This window comes from Manacus vitellinus, unplaced genomic scaffold (assembly GCF_001715985.3).
Source record: "Manacus vitellinus isolate BGI_N305 unplaced genomic scaffold, ASM171598v3 scaffold_69_pilon, whole genome shotgun sequence".
Lineage (NCBI taxonomy): Eukaryota > Metazoa > Chordata > Aves > Passeriformes > Pipridae > Manacus > Manacus vitellinus.
This window is the reverse complement of record NW_021940749.1, coordinates 425,573-446,080: the sequence shown is the minus strand read 5'-3', so window position 1 is coordinate 446,080 and position 20,508 is coordinate 425,573. Positions and strand designations below refer to the sequence as shown.

The 20,508-nt window shown below is 40.2% G+C and overlaps 1 protein-coding gene across 1 annotated transcript in view; it reads left to right on the top strand.

The window, feature by feature from the left end:
• Positions 1 to 20,508, top strand: part of SPATA5 (spermatogenesis associated 5) — a 169,172-nt gene that overhangs the window by 35,734 nt on the left and 112,930 nt on the right. Inside the window, 3 exon segments of the mRNA XM_018083884.3 lie at positions 2,145 to 2,198; positions 2,627 to 2,706; positions 14,824 to 14,950. Of these exon segments, the coding sequence (XP_017939373.1) occupies positions 2,145 to 2,198; positions 2,627 to 2,706; positions 14,824 to 14,950 (261 nt within the window).

Here is a 20,508-nt window from a genome sequence, read left to right as displayed (position 1 = left end):
TTAAGTATTTTTTTTTTTTTGCTCAGACAAAAGAAAAGAGAAGGTCAGGCTGTTTGATGTTGTGTCATACTAGAGGAATACACTGGCACTGATGTACGTGATGTTGGTTTTTCCATGAGAATACTGATGTGAATGAAGATTACTTAAGGGTGTGAAAGAGAAGGTCCACAAAAAGTCAGTAAAAGACATTATAATTATGGGTAGAATCTGCCATGGTTTCTCAGTGTATCAGCTCAGTTTAGCAGAGAGCTGGTGAGAGAGGACTGTGCTTCATTCCTTAAGGCTTTGTTAGGCCTGTGCTATGGGATTCCTCATCTGCACTGGATGTGATGAATGGCGAGGGCCTGGAGCAGCTGGGCTGGCTCTGAACTGCAGGCCTGTTCCTCACTAGCTGCTGCACACTCCTCATGCTCAGTGTCCACAGTCAATAGCAGGAAGAGACTTTGTTTCTCTCCTCACCTTGTTTTTACCTTCTCTCTTTCTTGCATTCTATGATTATGTGTCTGAATAGTTCTGTTTCCACGCAAGTATCCACCAGACTCCAATTCTGCAGTCATTGGAGGCCTCCAGGTGACACTTTAGCTGCCACAGCAGTTGCTCTAAGGGTGGGTGTTGCTGAAAGGAAGCAATGCTAACTGTGTCATTTACTTTTCCTGTGGGCAAAGCATGCAGTGCTGCTCTTCCAATCCTTAAACCGTGGATTTGACCTGGGTGGTACTCCAGGATCTCACCTGGTCCTTTGGATAATGGACAACTCTGGATGCTTTGCTGCTAGCAGATAACTTGTGCTTTGCTTTTCAGGGTATATGTTTTTTTCCCCTAAATATGCACAGGTATTTTCCAATGGCTCCAGTGTCAAGGTAAAAGTCAGTGCATGAATTGTTACTGCAGGAGTGAAAATGAGTGTCGAGAGGGGAGACTGCAAAAAACCAGTGAGCTCCATTTTCAGAGTGATGAATCCATGTTCCACCGACCTGGGAACAAAGTCCAGATGGTCCCATTCGAAGAGGGGCTTTAACAGAGGCTCTGTCACTGCCAGTGTATAACTGTGTATGTGCCACATCCTTAATTATAACATACCTGCTGTTTGAAGCTGCCTTTCTGTTCTGGGCTAAGTGTTACCTGAAAGTACTCACAGCTGTGAGGCAGAGGAGGGTGGTTCAGCTTTCTGACTGTGAAGGATGTTGTTTCTGCTGGTGAAATGATGAGGACACCTGTTCCCTGAAAAATGGATTGAAGCCTCTGCCTCTTTTCGTTCAGGGTGTTGGATAATGATCGTTGGTTGAGGCTGCAGGTCAATGTTGATGCAAACCAGGCTAAAGTCAATGAGTCATTACCAATCCCAGGAGAATGTGAGGCCCATTAGGAAGCATTATTTAAGCAGCCTCTCCTGCAGGATATAGCAGAACAGCAAATGCTCTGAGAATTCTCCATTGTTTTACTTGTTATAATTGTAAGTACTTGTTCAAGACTTGAACGCTGACCCTGTGGTCTCCAGTGTGTTCCTGGTGGACAGGGATGTGAGTATAAACAGGCACCAGAGCAGCTGGCACTAATAATCCTGCTTGGCAGTCCCTGCAGAGGAGAAGGAATGTGAATGAGCTGAGACACTGAACAGCTTTCTTCCTGGGGCTGGAGTGCCTCCTGGATGAGTTTCAGGTGTGCTGCTATGGCAGCTTCTTCTTTCTGGACCTGCAAACTGTCAAGTTCAAAGAAGCCCTGTTAGACATTGGTTTGAGTCACTCTTTTGGTGCTTGCTTGGACAGGATGCATGTTTGAGAGTGCAAGTAAATGCTTTACTGTAATTTGTCTTTTTGGCTGATTTGCAGCCCCTTGTTGCTGTTGTTGAGCCAAACAACTTTTAAGAACCTCAAAGTGTATATTTTTTTGGTTAATTCCATTTCTCATGAAGGATTAGGATGAGAGGACTAATGCATAGTTACATGCATGCACAGTACTAAAATAAATGGAGGAAAGCTTGGTGCAGGTAGAGGGTACATCTAAAAACGCACCAATAAGACTTGCAAATGACAAATTATCAAAATTTCTTAGAGCATCAGCAGTATAGCACTGGCAGATTGTCTCCGTCCTTTTTTATGTAATTGTAATATGCTTTTTAAACTTTTTTATTTTCTACCTTGCAGGGACCTGAGTTGATGAATAAATACGTTGGTGAGTCTGAACGAGCAGTGAGAGAGGTGAGGAAGGGCAGGCTATGGATAATGTTAGATGTTAAACTTTCTTGGCATTCAAATTCTTCTCTGCCCATAAGGTTAATTTTAAACTTTCTAAAAATCTCCTGGTGTAAGTTTCAAAAAGAGAAAGAAAATAGGAAAAGCAGGAGGGATATTTTATGTTGTTTAGCTTTCTTGAGCATTGGCCTAGTGATGCATGTCAAATTTGGGATCCAGTAGCAGCTGTCACTACCAGGCCTGCATTGCATAGTATCATGCATAGCTTTTAAACAATTTATTTAAAAAAAAAACACAAAACAAAACACCAAAACATGATAAGTCTGATGTCTGTTATGTGATGCTCTGTGGCTTTTGAGGCATGTAAGGGGTGATAGCATTCTGTCAACAGTTTCCATCCCTTAAAACAGGGTGTTTCGTTGTTGTTTTTCTAGATCTTCAGGAAAGCCAGAGCGGTGTCTCCTTCAATTCTTTTCTTTGATGAGATAGATGCCTTGGCAGTGGAAAGGGGAAAGTAAGTAATCCTGTTACAAAAATAACAGACATAATTTTCTGATAAATTAGTCCTACACTGTGCAATCACAAGTCTATTTACCCTTCTAGAATTATTTTATGAAATATATTCATTCCACATACGGAAGGGCAGCATGTGTGACTTTTACTCAAGTGTGTTTAACTTGGCATAAACAGGTAAGCTGGTGGAGTTCCTCCTTTCTCATCTCATCAGCAGGAATGATTCTTCTGCTTCTCATGCCCGTTGGCTCTTTTCTGTGGTTTTACCTTGCATTTATTTCCAGTAACTAACTCCTTTTTTTTCCCAGGATTGTTGCACTGGCCTAATTTGGTGTCTCCATCAAGCAAACAATATGATCATAAGCTGTGTAACACAAATTTCTAAGGAGACTACTCATATGCCTAAATTTACACTTACATTTAAACATTTTGCCAGACTGAGAAAAACTTCATGGAAAGATTTGGTAACACTTACATCCTTTCATGTGTGACATTAAGAAGGAATTACTGTGCAAACAGCTAATAGTATTTTCTTTAATATCCTGCTTTGTGATGATTGCAAGAGATGTTTAGCTTGTGTCTGAAGGAGGATTGTAACAGGTTTTAGTTGATACTACAGCATTTAAGATTTGACAGGCTCTGTAAGTGGAATATCTGCTTATAAATGCAACTGCTACTTGTTGTGAGCAAGTACTTTTATTCTGTTTTGTTTCGCATGACAAGCTACTGACTAGGTGCGTGGAGAAAGTATTTGGTCAATTTAAAGCCTCATCAAAATGTCAACATTTTTCTGGAAAACAAGCTCCCTCAGCATCCCTACATATTGCAAAAAGGACATTTGTATCTTCAGAAAAGGATAACAGGTGTCATTTCGACATTATTTGCGTTACAGGAGGCGGCATGACTTGTAGCGCAGAGCTGCCCTGTGAAACAGCTAAGAAATGAACGTACTTGCTGTTGAAAATGCAAAATCCGTGTGAAGATGTTTGCATCGGCATCCTTCTCACGTGCAGTGTGTGAAACTGTGGGATTTGTGAACTTCCTAGAAATGCTGTGCACTGAAACACCTTGCAACAAAAAGTTGCAAAAATGTGTGCTTGAATCAAGCCAATGGAGGGGAATCTTCCGCTGCTGCAGCTTTTAACTTGTTCAGCTTTCAGAAACACCACTTCATCAAGATAAAACCTTTGGGAGGAATAAGCCATAAAACATTTTAATCAGCCTTTTCACACAGTGCCCTCGAGGTGTTGAGTTTGTTTGTTTGTTTGCTTTATTCTCTTAGGGAGTAAACAGCCTAATGTTACCTTACCTGGAACTGTCTGTGGGGGGTAGTAGGCCTGGCACAGCTTGCTGAAGAATGTGGTATGACCTGCTGCAGCCGTGTTGTGCTGGAGACATCTGGTTTTGGAGCTTTAAAAAGAACAGGGTGGGACACACAAATATTTCATTGTCAAATCTGAACCAGATGGGAGGTAAAATATGTAGCAGAGTTCTCATAAAATTCATCTGAAATTAAATGGTGTAGGAAACCAGACAAGGCACTTATTAGAAATGGCCTTTTTTTACAGGCTGACTTTGCACAGTAGGAATTTGCAAATGCACTAGAGATGCTAATGATTTGTGGCCTCTGGAGATCCATTTCCTGTACTATTACTAACCATGCTGAAGTTTTCAAGGAAACACCTGTTTATATTGTCTCCCTATTCCCTCTGTTGGTTGAATTAGTTTTCTCTGCCTCGGCAGTGAAAAACACTCTGGGATACAGCTTTGTAAGAGCTTTTCCTCTCGGTTTATATCTCTGTTAGAATGCTGTGGGCTTTGTGCAGAATGTGCCACATCCCAGATCTCCTGGGTAGGCAGCCTCTCCTGATCCTACCAAGACATGTCCAGAGATACAGAGAAGCCAAAGAATAGTTTTATGAATAATGCCAATCTGAAATATAGATGCGAAATAACACTGAGTAATTGCTTAATACTTTTGCCCTTCCAAGCACTTTGCCAAGTATTCATTAACCCATAATTACTTGTTTAGATTTGTCTAAAGCTTGTGGATTTACAACACAAATGTTTTGCTCCCAATCTTTGGAGCTGATTGAACAATCCCTTCTAAGCAGCAGGCACGTATGAAGTAATAGACTTTGTGATTAATTAGTGTACAGGTAAATCAAGAAAGATAAGGAATTACCTTGTTTGCACCATTCAATATAACATCTCCTTTGCATCATTTAGTGGATTCTGTCACTGCACAAGCCATTACTCCATGGCAGACACTGTAGCTGCATTCACTTATGCCACAGTGTTTTATTTATTACACATTCCCAAGCCATAATGCCATAATTCCATAACTGTAATACATCTAGCACTCTACTTAATGCAACTGTCTTGTGTAGCAGTTTTGTTTTACAAAATGTATTTGTGTAGAACAAAAAAGTACTTTGAAGTCAGCAAAAATTATATTGGCATCGTTCAGTGTCAGAGTGTATTAGTTCTTAAAAGATTATTTCTTATCCAGCCTGCTTAGAAGTTCCATGTCTTTTATCAATATGAACTAAGCTCCTGGTTTTGTTTTTTTCTTGTCTGTCCACACTCCCCTCCCAATTTTGCATGTAGGCAGCAAACAATTACATATTAATCAAGGAATTAAAAATGTGGGCTGGATACATACCAGCCTCGAAGACAATTTATGAAACTATAATCCTGCACCTCGGAAGAAAAGTATTTCAGTGCAGAGAGCAATTGCTCAAGAGAAAAGTCTGGAGATCCTTGCTGCAAGAAGATGAGAGGGTGATTCTGAAAGGACTTGGGTTTCTAATGTGGTAGTGAAGGCAGATACTTTGAGCTGTATTAATTTCTGAATCTTGTTCTGTTACACTGAGCTTCTAGCACTCTTGGTAGAATTTTCCATCTCTTTCTGGTTTATGTTGAGACGTTAGAGGAAGTTTAGAGATAACTGAAAATGAAAAATTAGGGGCTGAATGGCCTGACTATAAGGAAAAAAAGAGGCATTCCCTCTAACGGGTTCTAAAGAACAGATGATAAACCTGCAGAATAAAGATGGGAGAAAGTTAGAGGTGTCACAGAGAGGTTTGAGTAGGAGAAATGATTGATATGGGGAAAATGTCTGTAAATCAGCAAGGCTTTTGGTAGAGCATTCTCCTTCCCTGTGAGTTAGTCATTTGGGAGAAGGTCCAGAACCTTCCACTTGACATCTTTAAAACAAACCTGACATTTCAGGGATCACTGTGCAGCGAGGAGCAGTCGGGCACTGTCAGAGGTGAACAACGTGACGCACGGAGCCTTTTCCACTGCTCCGTGGTTCTAATGAGCATTTGCTTCCACGAGCGGGTTATGGCTTTTTCCTTTCTTTCTCCATACTTTTGAAAGATGTTGTTATGACTTTTTGTAGGAGACACTGTGCTAAGGCAGGACTGGTCCAGATACAGCAGGAGAGTTTGCCTGGAAGTAATCCCTGGCCTGCACGAAAGCTTGAGAGGCTTTACAAATTGCACAGCTGCAGAGAGTTATGGGTATTTGTTATCCCTCGGTATTCCTGACCATGTAAAACCTAATTCTTCTAGCCATCAGAGGTTGCCAAGAGGGAAATGGCTTGGTAATTAGACTTGAAAGTGATGAATGAACGTGGGTCTGTGTAAATGCAGCACAGACAGTCTGTTTGCTGAACTTAAGAAATCTCTGTGCTTTGGAAATGGGACATTGTTTATATAAGTAGGATTTTTAGGATTTTTGGGCGAGAGACATATTTGTTCCTTTTCTTGTTTTTTCAGAAGCAAAGCATTTTCCCCTTTAACTGCAAGTCTTTGTAACGTAAGATGGGAAATGTTGTAGACTGCTGTAGAAGACACTGATAAATTCCATTTTCAAAGGGGAAAAAAAGAGAAAGACAGGGGACAGAATCAGTACCTTGCATTTGACTTCTGGAGGCCAAAACAATTTGGTAGATGAATGTTGCTAATGTTTCAGAGTGAGGGTAGAAGTGAGGGTAGAAGTGACAAAGTGAAGGGATATTGCTACCGGTCCCCTGAAACTACAACTTGATGATGCTTTTTTGGGAAAGTACTTTATCCTGTATGCTGAGGGGAGGATAGATAGATTCCTAAGCCACAATTTGAATTGCTCAGAAGCACTGAAAGATGTACTGTTTTCATTTTAGGTATTAAAATATTTGCAGTCTCAAATTTTGAGGCCCTCAGGCTTCTAAAGGAAGGTGTGAAGAACAGCAGCTTCTCTGCTGTCCTCTACTACCTCTGCTTTTAACAGAGACAGGGGTAAATCTTCTCTTTTTAAACCAAGCTGTCTTTCTGGAATATTTTAGCCCGTATTTATACTCTGCACTTGAACATACCCTTGCATTTTTGTATCTGTGCAAATTCCCTGGTGCACTGAGCAGCCTCTGTCATGAAGGAGGTCAGCGATTGCATCCAGTAAGGAAACCCGTGGGCTGGACCCTGCAGGGATGCAGCAAGGTGACCTTGGGTAGGATAGAGGTTGTTGGCAGAAATCCACCTTGCACAAGGTGAGTTATCAGTAGTCCCTGAATTGGGGAACGTCAGCTGATTCCCTGCAATATCTGAGCTGTGTCTGTGTGTGATGGAGAGCTGAGACATTTGAAACTTTTGCGACTGCTGTGTGAATTCTTCAAAGTTTTGGAATTTGGTATCGAAACAGAAATATTGTCTGGGAAAAACGTTGCATGTCCAGTGCCAGCTTTCTATTTTAGGCTTAGCAAGGAGTGGTGAAGAAGGAAAGTTTTGAAACAATTTGATTGTACAGCGAAGCTTGTATTTGTCTTTGGAATGGCAATTTTAACAAATGACATTACCCAGGCATTGTGTATATATACAATAAATTTCTGAAATCCCTTTAGTTTTGAAACAAACTCATTAACACTTCTTGTCTAGCAAGAATCTTTTGTCTCAATGTGTTCTAAATCTGTGTTTCTTCCTTTTTGTAACTTTGACAGCCTGTGTTATAATTTGGATGTTTGAAGTCGATAGAGAATTTCATTGGCATCAGTGGAAGCAGGACTGGATCCATAAACCCTTTTCTCAAAGTCATCTAAGTGCATGGATGCATGTGCAGGATTTAGAGGGACTAATCAAGGCTGTTAATGTAGGTAGGCCTGTTCTTCAGTGCTTGGGAATTCTGTGGCAAAGCTCATCTGAGGAAAGATGCTTCAGCCAAAGACATGAATTTGAGCCTCTGACTGGATTCCTGCAAGGGGCCCAGTTGAAACAGATACCAGGATTAGAGGGATCAGAAGTGGGCATACATGGTGACTATTTAAATTCCCAGTATGGCATTGGCTATGGAAAAAGATCGTCTTACCCACACTAAATGAGCCCAAGCAGGTTACAGCTGCCTGCAGGGTTGGGACTACAATGATTGAAGGCCTTTTTTTGGTGTATTTATTTTTAAAAAAATTAATGACGTATGGGAGGAACATAAATGTAATTAAAATTTATAAATGAAACTTATTCCATCTGAAAGTGAACCTCTTATGGTTAAATATTGTTGTAATGAAATGAAATCCAGTCTAGTTAGTTACTTCTAGGCCTGTAATACTTCCAACTTAAACTGTACTTGCTTCCCTGGTTGATATGATTGATTACATTTTTCAACTTGATCAACTTTCAGGAATGTACAGAGGAGAAATGCTGAGAAAAACAGAATGAAAGGAAATGGGAAATTTACTGTGCATCAGGTGTGTGTTTGGGGTTTTTTGTTTGTTTGTTTTCTTTTAAGGCAGCATCAGTGTTAGCAGAACAGGAGAACTCATGATTCTTGTGTCAGCAAGATGATGCCAGGGCCAGCTGAAAGCACAGTCTAATGTCCATCTTTCATGGATGTGCATCTGGAATTAGTTGCAAGCAGGTGGAAATGGGCAATGGATCACCACATAGGTGATGTGCTTGGGGAAAGCCCTCCGGAAGAAAGCCTGTTGAGTCCAAACCTGTCTCAAACTGGCTCCTTTCCTCCTTTTTTCTCCTTTCATTGTGTTTATTTTGTTTGGGCCTATTTCATTAACTTTTGGAAGCTGCAATAATAAGAAATTGAGGCGAAAGGAAGGGGCTTGGTTGCATGACCGTGGAGGGGTGATTAGGATGTGTTTGCAGCTGGACGTTTGTTTCAAAGTCACCTGCTGGCAGCTGAGCACCATTGCCTCTTTTCACAAAGCTCATCGTCGTTTTAGGAAGCTTGCTTGGAAGCTGGGGGCCACTCAAGGAGCACTCAGAGTTCTTTTATTGTTCTATGTTTTTCTAACGTCTTAAAAAACAAATTATATGAACTTCACTCAATCAGCAAATCAACAGTTGGCAAAACACCATTTTGGCGTGGAGGTGACCATGAAGTTAAATGTTCTACCCAGACTGAATTTCCCAGACTTTCCTAAATTTCCTCTGGAGATTTTCCTTCTGTGGTACTGGAATTCTGCTCTTGGGGAAACAGAGAAGATGTGAAACAATATTGTGGGTAGTAGCTGATACAGGTGCATACAGAATCCAACAGCTTCTAATTGTAGGGTGCTGATGGAGGGAAGGCCTTAGGATTATGTTCTTTCAGAGTTTTTCTGATGACACAGGCAGGGAAATTCCCTACTGTGGGGAATGCTTCTTATCTGAGCACCAGAGGGGGTTTGTGCATTGGTGTATTTGGTTTTGTTTTGGTTTTTTTTGATGACTAGCGAAAGTATGTAAGTGATAACATATAAGATTTACGTAGTGTTTCTTAAGACTTTCTAATAACATCCAACCCTGTAGTATCTGTAGTGGTGGGAATAATAGTCATTGAAATTCTACCATACATGTGGTACAACATTCACAGGAGTAAATTTGGCCCATATTATTCCATAATGATGAAAGAGCCTGCTTTTTTTCCTAACTGGCGTAGCACTGTCCATTCTGCTGGACATAATACCCCAGTGCTAGAATTTTTGAGTGAAAATTGATATCTGGGAACATCCTGCAATTACTGTTTTTCTTGTAATGCTATTGGAGTAGATTATTTTAATTTTTTTTTTCTCTAATGCTGTGGAAAACCTTAAGCTGCCAAAGCCGTATTTCACCCGAGTTTGCGAGGGAAGGAAATAAAACAGTGTGACAGTTAATTATGATCACGGCAGTTGGACTGAAAAGCTGGACTTGGCAGGTGCTCCTTGCTGACAGGTTCCCCCTGCAAAGCCCTGACAGAAATGTCAGACTCAATAAAAATCCTTCAGGCTGTGTGAGCGAAGTGACTCTTGCGTGGGAGTGTGCTGGCAGGGGGCTTTTGTACTTTGGGAACCTTTTACCTCAGTAGTTCATGGAGAGGTGGAGAGTCCTGCCAGAAAGGTCTATTTCAACCTGTGTTAATTTTTTTGATACTGGCCATTTTGTCGTGTCAGTGACTTTTACATTTGTTTTGATATGAAATTGTTTCCAGAGATTTCGGTGGGAGAATTATTTGAGGTGATACCACGTCCACAAGTATTTCTAAAACCTATAAATTTTGATAGTGATTGCAATTCTTTAGTTAGGGGGAAAAAAATAAAAAAGGCAGGTTTTATCTGTATGTAAATCTTGCCTGATGGGACATTTTGAAAAAGAAGGTGGGCTGTACTCCCTTCTCACAAAATCTGCATTATAAATTTCAGCTACGTGGAGATTAATCCCTCTGCAGTAATTTATCCCGGATGCTTCTCCTGACATCTGCCTCTTTGACGTCCTAGCTCTGCCTGATGTAGGGTCAGCTGTGCAGGAGAGGTGTTCTCCCAGACTTCCTCCTGGTTTCGTAGCTTCACAGTTGCTGTGAATTTAACAGCGCTCAAAATGTAGTTGTGTGAATGAATATTGCCTGCATTTCTACACCCACGATTATGCAGTGTAACTAAATTAGGATCCTGATTCTGCAGGTCAGGTGTTTCAGGCAGGCTTCAGTGCTGCTGAAGTTAGGGGTGAGATGAAGAGCCATTGGTTCTCCTTTACAAGATTTAAGTGGTGACGGAGCCTTAAATACATTTTTCAATGAGAATGACATCTGGTGTTCTGAAAAAAAACATTTATTCCACGGCTTTGGAAGTGTTCTAGATGGTCGGATGATGCCGATGTATGTTTGCTTTAGCTCGCAGTGGTGATGCTAACCAAATTTCGTCGTGAGGTGAAACCACAGTGACTGCATTCTCAGACTGTTTTTAGTTTTCTAATATTAAAAAATCCATTAGATAAAGGGCAGGGCGAAAGCAAAGGAAATTAAATAAGTGAAAATGTACAAAACAAGAAGTCAGTTGCTGTCAAAAAAAAATGCCTATAGCAAGAAGGGTAACAGATTTAAATATGATTTCATACATCTGGCTATGTCTGGTAACAAAATCTCCTTGGCTTGAAGAACTATATAAGTGAGTGAACTGTATGCACTCCTTGATGCAGTGATAGAATCAGACTGTGGTTGCTTTTATATCCCCAAGAAGATGTATGAGAGTGGCTGAAATTATCCAGGGGGAAATTTCAGTGCCCACTGCTGTATGAATCCAGCTGGCTAGAAGGGTCTTTGGATAAGGCCAAAGGAGATAGAAATAAAAGCTGCTGTGGAGAGCCCTCACCTGCTATATTGAATTTAGAGCTGGTGCTCATGATCTCTCAATTCTATCAGACAAGGCCAGAATTAATTCTGATTAATTGTGAGGCTTTGGTATACTTGCAGAATGCATGATTTATTCTGGTAAAATGTGTATTGGGAGTGCCTTTAGCTAAAATAAGATACTAAGAACAGGGTTGTCTTTCATATTCACCATTACTAGTCTGCTTTAATCCATGAATAGTCTTACCTGACAGGCTTTTGCCATTTAGGAAGCTTCTCTGATGGTCAAGTGAACTGCCTGTGCAGGAGCACACATGCGCTTGGTCTGAGACTGGTGTGTGCTACACTTACAGGAGTAGCTGAAATATCATAGAGGGGAGGATATCTGGCTCTGACTGATCTAATAAACTAGTAAGCAAAGACATTTTTTGCCTTTAAAATTCCTTCATTGAGGATTTTAAATAGAGAAGGGTTGGCAAAAAATTAGCTCATAGCCTGATGTATTTCATTAGGGCAGCACAAGAGGTTCCTTGAAATTCCCAGCCAGACTCCTCTTTGCTCACACACGTTTTATTTTGGAGTTGAAGGTATTTCTGGTTTGGGCACGTGCACACATGGCCCTGCGTGGATTATGTGAGGGGCTTAACTCTGGCTGCCTGGATTTGCAGGCGGCGTGTTGACAGGAAATTAGTTTGTACCAGGACGTGCCTTTTGAGGACTATTTCCAGGCGGTTGTGATGATGACATCAGCACGGGGAGGTCAGGTGGAGGTGGGGGGGCAAAGGCAGCCCCTTGGCTGGGAGTTGGTTTTGGCAGTGCCTCCGTGGGACTGGAGGGTTAATCATCATTTGTTTCTCCGGCTGCCGTTTGCGTCAAAAGGCCGGGCAGCCTTAATGAACGTTGCCTGTGTTAATTTGAAACCCTTGCTGGGAAATCATGGGAAAATGGAAAAGCACATAGTTGTGTGTCACCCCTCAGATTAACAGCTTGGGCAGCGCTGGAGCCCTCGGTGTGGCTCTGGTGCAGCTCCAAGCAGCTGGGAAAGAGATCGCTCCCTGTGCCTACCTGGGGTTTTTATGGGGTATCCTGCTAAGCCAAAAGCTAATTTACTGTAGACTCTGTGCTAAAAATGGTGCATTGTGTGACAGCTTAGTGAACTATGTAAATAAAAGCACTGAAAGTAGAAATCTGCGGTGTCATAGGACCCAGACACCTTGATACTGGTTTCATTATTGATTTTTTTTGTGTGTGTGGGTTTAAAATTATTTACTCCACTTTGAAGAGACAATAATAAAGCCCCAAATAATGTACTGGTAGCCCCCTTCATGTTTAAGCTGTATTATACCATCACTGAATGCCTAACTGCAATTTTCTGATGATGCCTGAATTGCATGAAAATCTTTGGAATATGCATTCCCCTGTAACAGTGGGGGTTTTCTTTAGGATAAATACTTCTTTAATGTGTTGTGGGGTGGTTTTTTTTTTTTTTCAGCCTGAAGCTTGTAAGAGGAATGTTTATATTGGGGAAAGATGTAATATCCGTTCCAGCCACCTCTCTTTTAAACGAAGTTTTGGGGTTTTTTTAAGGGAACAAAGAAAAGTTTAGCATCTCCTCCAAAGACGTCTACCTTCAGGTCATCTTATATAATGTTAGCATTTTGGTCCCAGTCTTATAATTATTTTTTCCTTTGACTAGCATTTTCTTGTGCTCAGTCTGTTGGGTATAAAGTTGAGTAAATGTGAAACTTATGCAAGATGGGAGGCCTGAATCCCTACTGAGACCAGCTAATGTTACAAAGTTGGTTTTAATTTCCTTTAAGCTTTGTGTCCTTCGAAAAGCATTTACTATCCATGTCCAACACCTGAAGTGTTTTATCACACGCAGCCCTCTATAAGTCACTGGGACTGTGACCCGTGAGTATGTTAGAAATGCTTTAATATCACTTGGGAAATTCTAATGTGCCTGCAGAAAACCCAAAAGCTGATGACCGTGTAACCCTTCTCTAATATTTCTTAGCAACCTAAATATTCTGTTAGCCAACATCTATTACAGCTCCTCAAAGATGTTTTCCAGACCGGGTGTGATAAGTTTAATGTTTTGCACTGGAAAATTACAGAACCAGTTGTAGGATGGGAAAGTTAGGGAATTTTTTTTTGTAGGAGAGCTGTACAGCAGTGATGGAACCATTAGTGTTCCTTTGGCTCTGGGACGTTTGGGAAGCCCTGTGGTTGCAGGCAGGCTGGTGGTGGGTGGCAGTGCTGCAGCAATATATGTGTTTAATAACTATACAACTGTATTTGTGTGCTCTCTATCTGCTGGAAATAATTGGAGCACTTATATTTTAATATATTTAATATATTTATTTTTGGAAACTAGCATTCACCAGGATAATGGTATTGTGCTTGTGTGTGTGTGTGTGTAGGTGCCTGTATATCTGTATAAACATTAAAGAGAACTTTTGGGAAAGGATTTGCAAAAAATTTGAGATTAAATAATTGTCTTAATCCTCTGTAGATTTGGCTTTGTTTTAAGTACCAGACTTCTTTTTGCTTCTTAATGTGACGTTTAGAGCGATCTGGAAGAATGGGAGAGACTAATTTTTTTTAAATTGTATTGCAAAGAGCCTGTTTAAAGGTAGAGAAATGAAATCTTCCTCCATGCAGCAGAGCCAGGAACAGTCCTGGAAGAGCTGTTTCCCATTGGTGAAAGATGATGTAGGTGTGTTCATGCCCATCCACAGGGGAAGGCTGTGTCAGAAACAGTGAGGCTTTGCTGTGTGCTAAGAGCAGGACTCCTGGTTTCTGGCAAAGGAGGATAAACCCCACATTTTTGGTGCTATCTGGCAATCTCCAGCTGCTTGCCCCAGCCTGCTTCAGCTTCCCTGCCCCTGCTTAGCAGAGGGAATGCTTTATGCCTTGTCTGCATAGGTTTTTCACATATTGGTGATTTCAAAACTGGAGTTTTCAGGTTTTCAGTCTTGGGGTTTTTTCCTAGTGTCTGGAAAATCAGCTGAGTTAAAGGACTGTCAATGCTATTATGAGGCAGTTGGTCAACACTCAATTTATTCTTATTTGATGGAGACAGCATAACAATGTAGAACTACTCTGCAAAACACATAAGTACCTAATTTTTTATACTGCATAGGCTGGTATAAGCACTCACTTGGATGATGCTAAAAAGGAAAGTTTGTCTGACTAGTTAAGAAGCTGCATGAATTCAGTTATCTAAAAAATGTTTATTCCAGAGATCCACGTTGTGTTAAGTTCTTTACAACCTTCATAGCAAGGCAGTAAAAAAGCCAAAAAGCTGACTCAGTTATTGAGTACCAAGAAATAATTTGAAGGACTAAGTCTCTGATTTGCTGCTCACTTGATAAGACTGTTTCAGAGATTGAAGGCGAAAATAAAAATGAGAAAGAATTAAGATAAAAAGATGCATCTCTGTAAAATGAAAAGAACAGTATATCCTTTCCTTTCTCCAGTTTTCTAGGAGGAGAAAGCTAATGCTGTGACTTTTGTTTTGTTTTGTTTTTTTCTAAATCAGCTCCTCAGGTGCTGGCAATGTAGCAGACCGTGTGTTGGCTCAGTTGCTGACGGAAATGGATGGGATAGAACAGCTGAAGGACGTGACAATTCTGGCAGCTACAAACAGACCGGACATGATAGACAAGGTACGAATGGCTGCACTGTCGTATATCCTGTTCTCTTAAAAAGACCAGATTTTGGTATAATTCCGTTCTCTTTTACTCTCCAAACTGTTGTCTGATCAATTTAATGATTAAGAGTAGAAGTTTGAAAATGAAGACAAGGCAAAGGAATAGTTCATGTCCCTCACTTTTTCTTCCTCCCTACAGAATTTTTACCAGAAACAAAATGTTTTGCCATAGCCTTAAGTATCCGTTTCCTAGATGAGATTTTCCTTAAGTCAAGCTCATTGAACTTGTGCAGCAACATTTCTGTCAAACTGCTGCCGTGGTTTTTGCTTCTGTTTTGTTTGTTTATGCAGGAGTTTGCTGGAGTTTGTTGGTTTCATTAGTTACTTCCTTTCAAGAGATTAAATGTCTCCTCAGTGCCCTTATCCTGCTGCCAGCACTACGTTTTCCAACTGTAAACAGTACAATTTCTCCTCAGATCCTGCTGCAGCTCTGCTGGCGTGACAAGAACATGTCAAATTTGTAGAAGCTGGAGGGTTGTAACACTTACTGCAGAAAAACCTCCAAACACAAAACCAACCCAGCAGCCCTCTAGAAAATCCACTTTAAAATCCTCCACCACTGCTGTGTCTTCTCACAGCTAAGTGCAGTAGACGGGTCAGTCTGAAGTGATTTCCTTTAAGATACGTTTTGTACTGTTGGTAAGGTTCTTTATTCCACAGCTTTTCACCTTCACAACATTAATGAATGTGATGACAAGTTGATGAATTTAGTTTTCCTGATCTTTTTTTAGGGTTTCTTATAAGTTTCTTAAATAATTCTCACATTTTAAACTGCTTCTGGAATAGTTTTTTTCTGTTTGTCTTGGAGCATTCAGGCATAAAATACACATAAGTATGGTTCATATACCAAGGAAGTCTTGAGAAAAAACCTTATATTTTGACTCCAGAACACAGACTCTTCCCTATTGAAGGAAGCCACACAGCTGATGGAGACCTGACAAAGGCTTATTTAGAGCTTACTTGTACAACTGTCTGTGAGCCTGCCATGGCAAAGTAGAGCTAGCAAAGTGTTTTCAGTAAAAGGTGATAAAACTGATCAGTGAAAAATATACTTGTGCAAAACTGAAATTGTCAAAATTTGACTTTTGTCAAGTTGATTTCAGTTTTCTTTAGTGGCTGTTCTTCAGAGTCAGACTAATCTGAATTTGAAAAAAATCTGTTTGTTGAACAGAAGGGAAATTTCCTTCTGAGTCAGTTCAGCATTGTACTGTCTTGTCTCCATCTCTACCTGGGAATTCAGTTCCCTGCTGTTCTCCCTTTTGCTGGATTTCTTGTGGGCACACAATGAATGCTGCTTTCTTGTGTTGTAGTTTTTAATTGAAATATTGACAATATTGGAACAGTACAAGAGTTGCCACCCTGCAATACTAAGAACTTGATAGAACCTGAGTTACTGTATGCTGTACCTACATCACTGATGCAAATCCAGACCTCTCAGCCTGGGATATGATGCATAAAAATTTAATGTCTTCTGTACATATGAATTTTGGGGGGGTGGTGAACTTTTAAGAATGAACAACGCAATTTTGTTTGGATGCCAACATATCTTATGTATTCTTTCCCCAGGTAAAGCTGATAGGCTTGACTCTAAAAATAAAGAAAAGGAGAAAGTTGCAATGAGGCAGTGCTCCCCACAGTAGCAAGCTGTGTGATTACAGGAATTTTATTAGCAATTTTAATAGCCACAAATGGCTCCTTTATATTTTTATTGAAAACTCTTTTCACCAGATATAATGGGAAGCAAACAAACAAAAGAATTCTAGAAAGCATTCACCTAACAGAGTAGCAGAGCAAAAGTTCATCGATCTGGAGGAAAGGGGATTTTAAACTGTGATTTAAAGGTATCACATTTGAGTTGGTTTTGCATACTTCATACTTCAGCCAGACCAGACAGGCTCTACCAGGCCACCACTTTCTCCTGGGTCCATGCAAGATTTGCAGTGCATGAGTTGTACTTTTTCCCCCTTCCCTGGAAAAAAGAAGACTGACACCAGAAATCACTTGTGTTGTGGGCTTTGCTTAATGGGAAATTTTTCAGTGTGGGCTTTCAGTTTACTTTGTGATTGCTGATCCCTTTGGAAAGGTAACATTTTGTTAAATTCATGTTTTATATTGAAATAATCAGTTATGTGTGACAATTAACTGAGTGTCCTACTTTCATAGTTATATATGATGACTACACTTTGATTTTTAATGGACAAACTTTACATATGTTATAAAGGTACAAGGCAGTCTGTCTTCTCTACTTCCAAGGACTAGGAAAACGTCTGGTATACTTTTTTGTGACTATTCTTTAGCTTTTCAAACCAAGAAATGCTTGAGGAATGTACACTTTATATGCTTACAAAATTGGTAACAATCCATCCGGCATCTTCATTTACGTGGCTGCTGCTTAACTGACAATTCTGTGATGATTAATCTTTTGTAATTTGAAAACAACACTTGGGAATATCAAATGTAAAAGTATTCCCCAGAGCCTAGTGCAGACTTCATCATCCCTGCAAACACTACAATATGTTGCTTTCAGTTAGTGAATAGATTTGAGTCAGACTTTATAAAAGGTTATGAGTAATGATAAACTTGTTTTGACTTGTCACAGACATCTATTAATAAGGTAATTTCTCTAAGATGTCATGATTGTATTGAAATATTATTGCAACCTTGTGTCCTGTGTTTGTAGCATTCAGATACTTTGCATCTCATTCATGTGATGCTGGAAAGGCCTTGGAATAGCTTCTATTTTTCGTAAGAATGCAAAACCAGCATGTACTGTTTTCAGCCATGTATGGTACAGAAAGTGATTTCTCTTGGAAGGGAAATATTCTGGAACAAGATGTTCTGAACATTCTTTGAAAGTGATACAGAAACAAAACACTCTGAGTCAGTCATAATAGTAAAATCTTTCCTTTTATTCTTCATTCTATAAGCAGAATTGATGAGCAATAAGTGGAAAAACTACTTTTTGTTTTTGGTGACTTACCCACTCAGGAGTGATTTTTCATGCCTAAAATGTGTTGCAATAACTTTATGGAGCTGCTTGTGATTCAGAGTTTGTCTTTTCCTGTGTATCAGCCTAACCAGAGATCATTCATCCCCACATAAAAGTAAAACACTGTGAATAAATTGCTCAGCTTGAAATTAAACATTCTCTCCGGACATACATGTGTATAGATTTCCAGGTGTGGTCTGACAGATTTCCGTGGAAGAAAACCTAGACCAACTCATCAGGAATAACGTGTCCTGTTTTTAGTTCTTCAGTGGAACCTGCTTTCCTGGCCTTTTAGCACTGGGCTTACTTTATGTGAGAAGGTTGAATTGCTATCATTACCGTCCCATGCAGATATTTTTCCCCCCCCCTCTTAAAGCAGCGTTTCAATCTCCATTAGCAAGGGTACAGTGAAGGAAGGGAGACTGTCAGATCCCCAGGGACCTTGGTGAATGTTTTAGCACAGGAAGCAAGATGCAAGTTGCTCCTGCATCAGATAGTTTTACCTCCTGCTGGGTCAAATTTGAATGTCAAACACATTAGCTGTGATGTAAAACACGAGGTGCTGAGCGAAGTGAGGGCCTGTGGTATAGGGTGACATCCTGGTGCTCCTGACAGCTTCAGTTCTCCTTATCGAGGGGTGCAGAAAAGACTATCCTCAAATATGCTATTTGCATAAGAATGACAGGATGTGATAGGACAAATGAAGATTAATGGGATGCTGTGCTGTCAGCGTTACCCATTGTCTGGAGATTGATGATGGTCTGGATTTTGTCTGCATTCATGGGATCCAGTGTAGTTTAAACCAGAAACTATCCTGGTACCTTGAATACTGAATCTTTTGAGTGCTTTGTTAGCACAGGAGGGCTTGGCTCCCCATTTCCAAGCATCCTGCTTGTTGGTATAAAACCATGTATTTTGCATATTGTGCCAGTGCAGAAGATTTTTTCTGTCTCTTTTTGCATGTTTATTTTGCTTTTTAAAAACTTCCTACTCCCTAGTCTTCCTCTTCACCTCCTCTTCCATCACCTACAAATTTTGCTGCTCTTTTGACTTCGTTCTGTTAACGATTGGGTTTGAATCCAGCTTATTTAGTTTAAGAGCCACGTGGATAACACTGAGTTTTCTGTTCGGGTTACGTGAACAAAATAAAACAGAACTGCAGCTGATATTCTTCCTAGCCACTGCCAAGCATGAGGAAAGGGAATAAAACTCCCTTCCCCCATGGTTCAGTTGGATTTGGAGGAGTCTTTTGGGCAGAGAAGTCAAGCAGAGGTTTATCAAATTGATCTGCCCCTCAAAATGTTGATTACTATGTAGTTATGGGACAACCTTAATTTAAAGTGGCTTGTTTTGATGAAAATAAAAAATGCGTGATAGAACCATTTGGCAGAATCAGTAAAGAAATTATAATTTCTTGCCTGCAGCAAAAGTAAATAATCTTTCCCCTTTAAAAACATCAAAGTTCAGTCTTTCTGAAGGCTTATGGAAGAAATTCAAATATTTAAGTTTGCAGTTTTACAAGTTAAAAGGAATAGGAAAGATTCCTGCACATTTATTCATTATTGTCTGGAAATGTATATGTGCTGTTTTAAGGCAGGTGAGGCTACCAGCATGTTAGCAGTCAGATGCAGGGGCACAAACCTCACTAACACATAATGCATGTTTTCCTACTTAGGTATTTGTCTATTTGGGATTTTCATTTTGCTCAGATACATCTTACAGATGGTTCTTCCTATGCCACAGCTTTGACTTGGTAGGATTTCCATTTTCCCAAATACGGTGTAGCACTGTAAAGTTGGAAACCACATAATCCATCAGTCATGTGTCTTGCAGACTCCCAGGCGGGAAAGGGGGATAAGTCTCTGGCTGTCCTTTCTCAGCGTCGCATCTCTGCAGATTCCATGCAGATTTGGAGGACAGGGGACCCAAAACTGGGTGCTTTTAAGAAGGAAATGGTGCAGGGACACTTAACTGCATCACAAGAATAGAACAGGTGGGAAAGTATTTCAGAGTAGGAATAAAAGTAAGGGAATGCAATCGCCATGTCTCTCCACACTGCTGAACCAGTAATTATTACTTTTTTACTTTAAATGCTGAAATGTCTCTCTGCTTGTCAAAGGACACTCCTCATATTCTTGTAAAGCCCTGGGATTAAAAACAGAGAGCAAAATTTCGTAGGTCTCCTTTTCAGTCAGCCAGCACCTAGAGTACTTACATCATCTTGCCCAGGTGCACGTGTGGTTCTTTGAAATAACAGAAGATGTGGGATTTCTTTTGAAGACAAAATTGTTCTGGAGCATATAATAAATTTTCAGAAAATGAAGCTTTAGGGAAGAATGATATCAAACTACATGCCATTGAAAAGAGGATCTGATATTCTAAAATAGTTTCACAATTTTGGCACCATCACATTTTCCATCAATGGGTTTTTTCTTGTACATGTTTGAGTTTTTCCTCTTAATTTTCTTAAACCTGCAACTCTGACTGGGGCAAAGAGATGTGCTGGAAGGTAGCTGTTTCTCAGA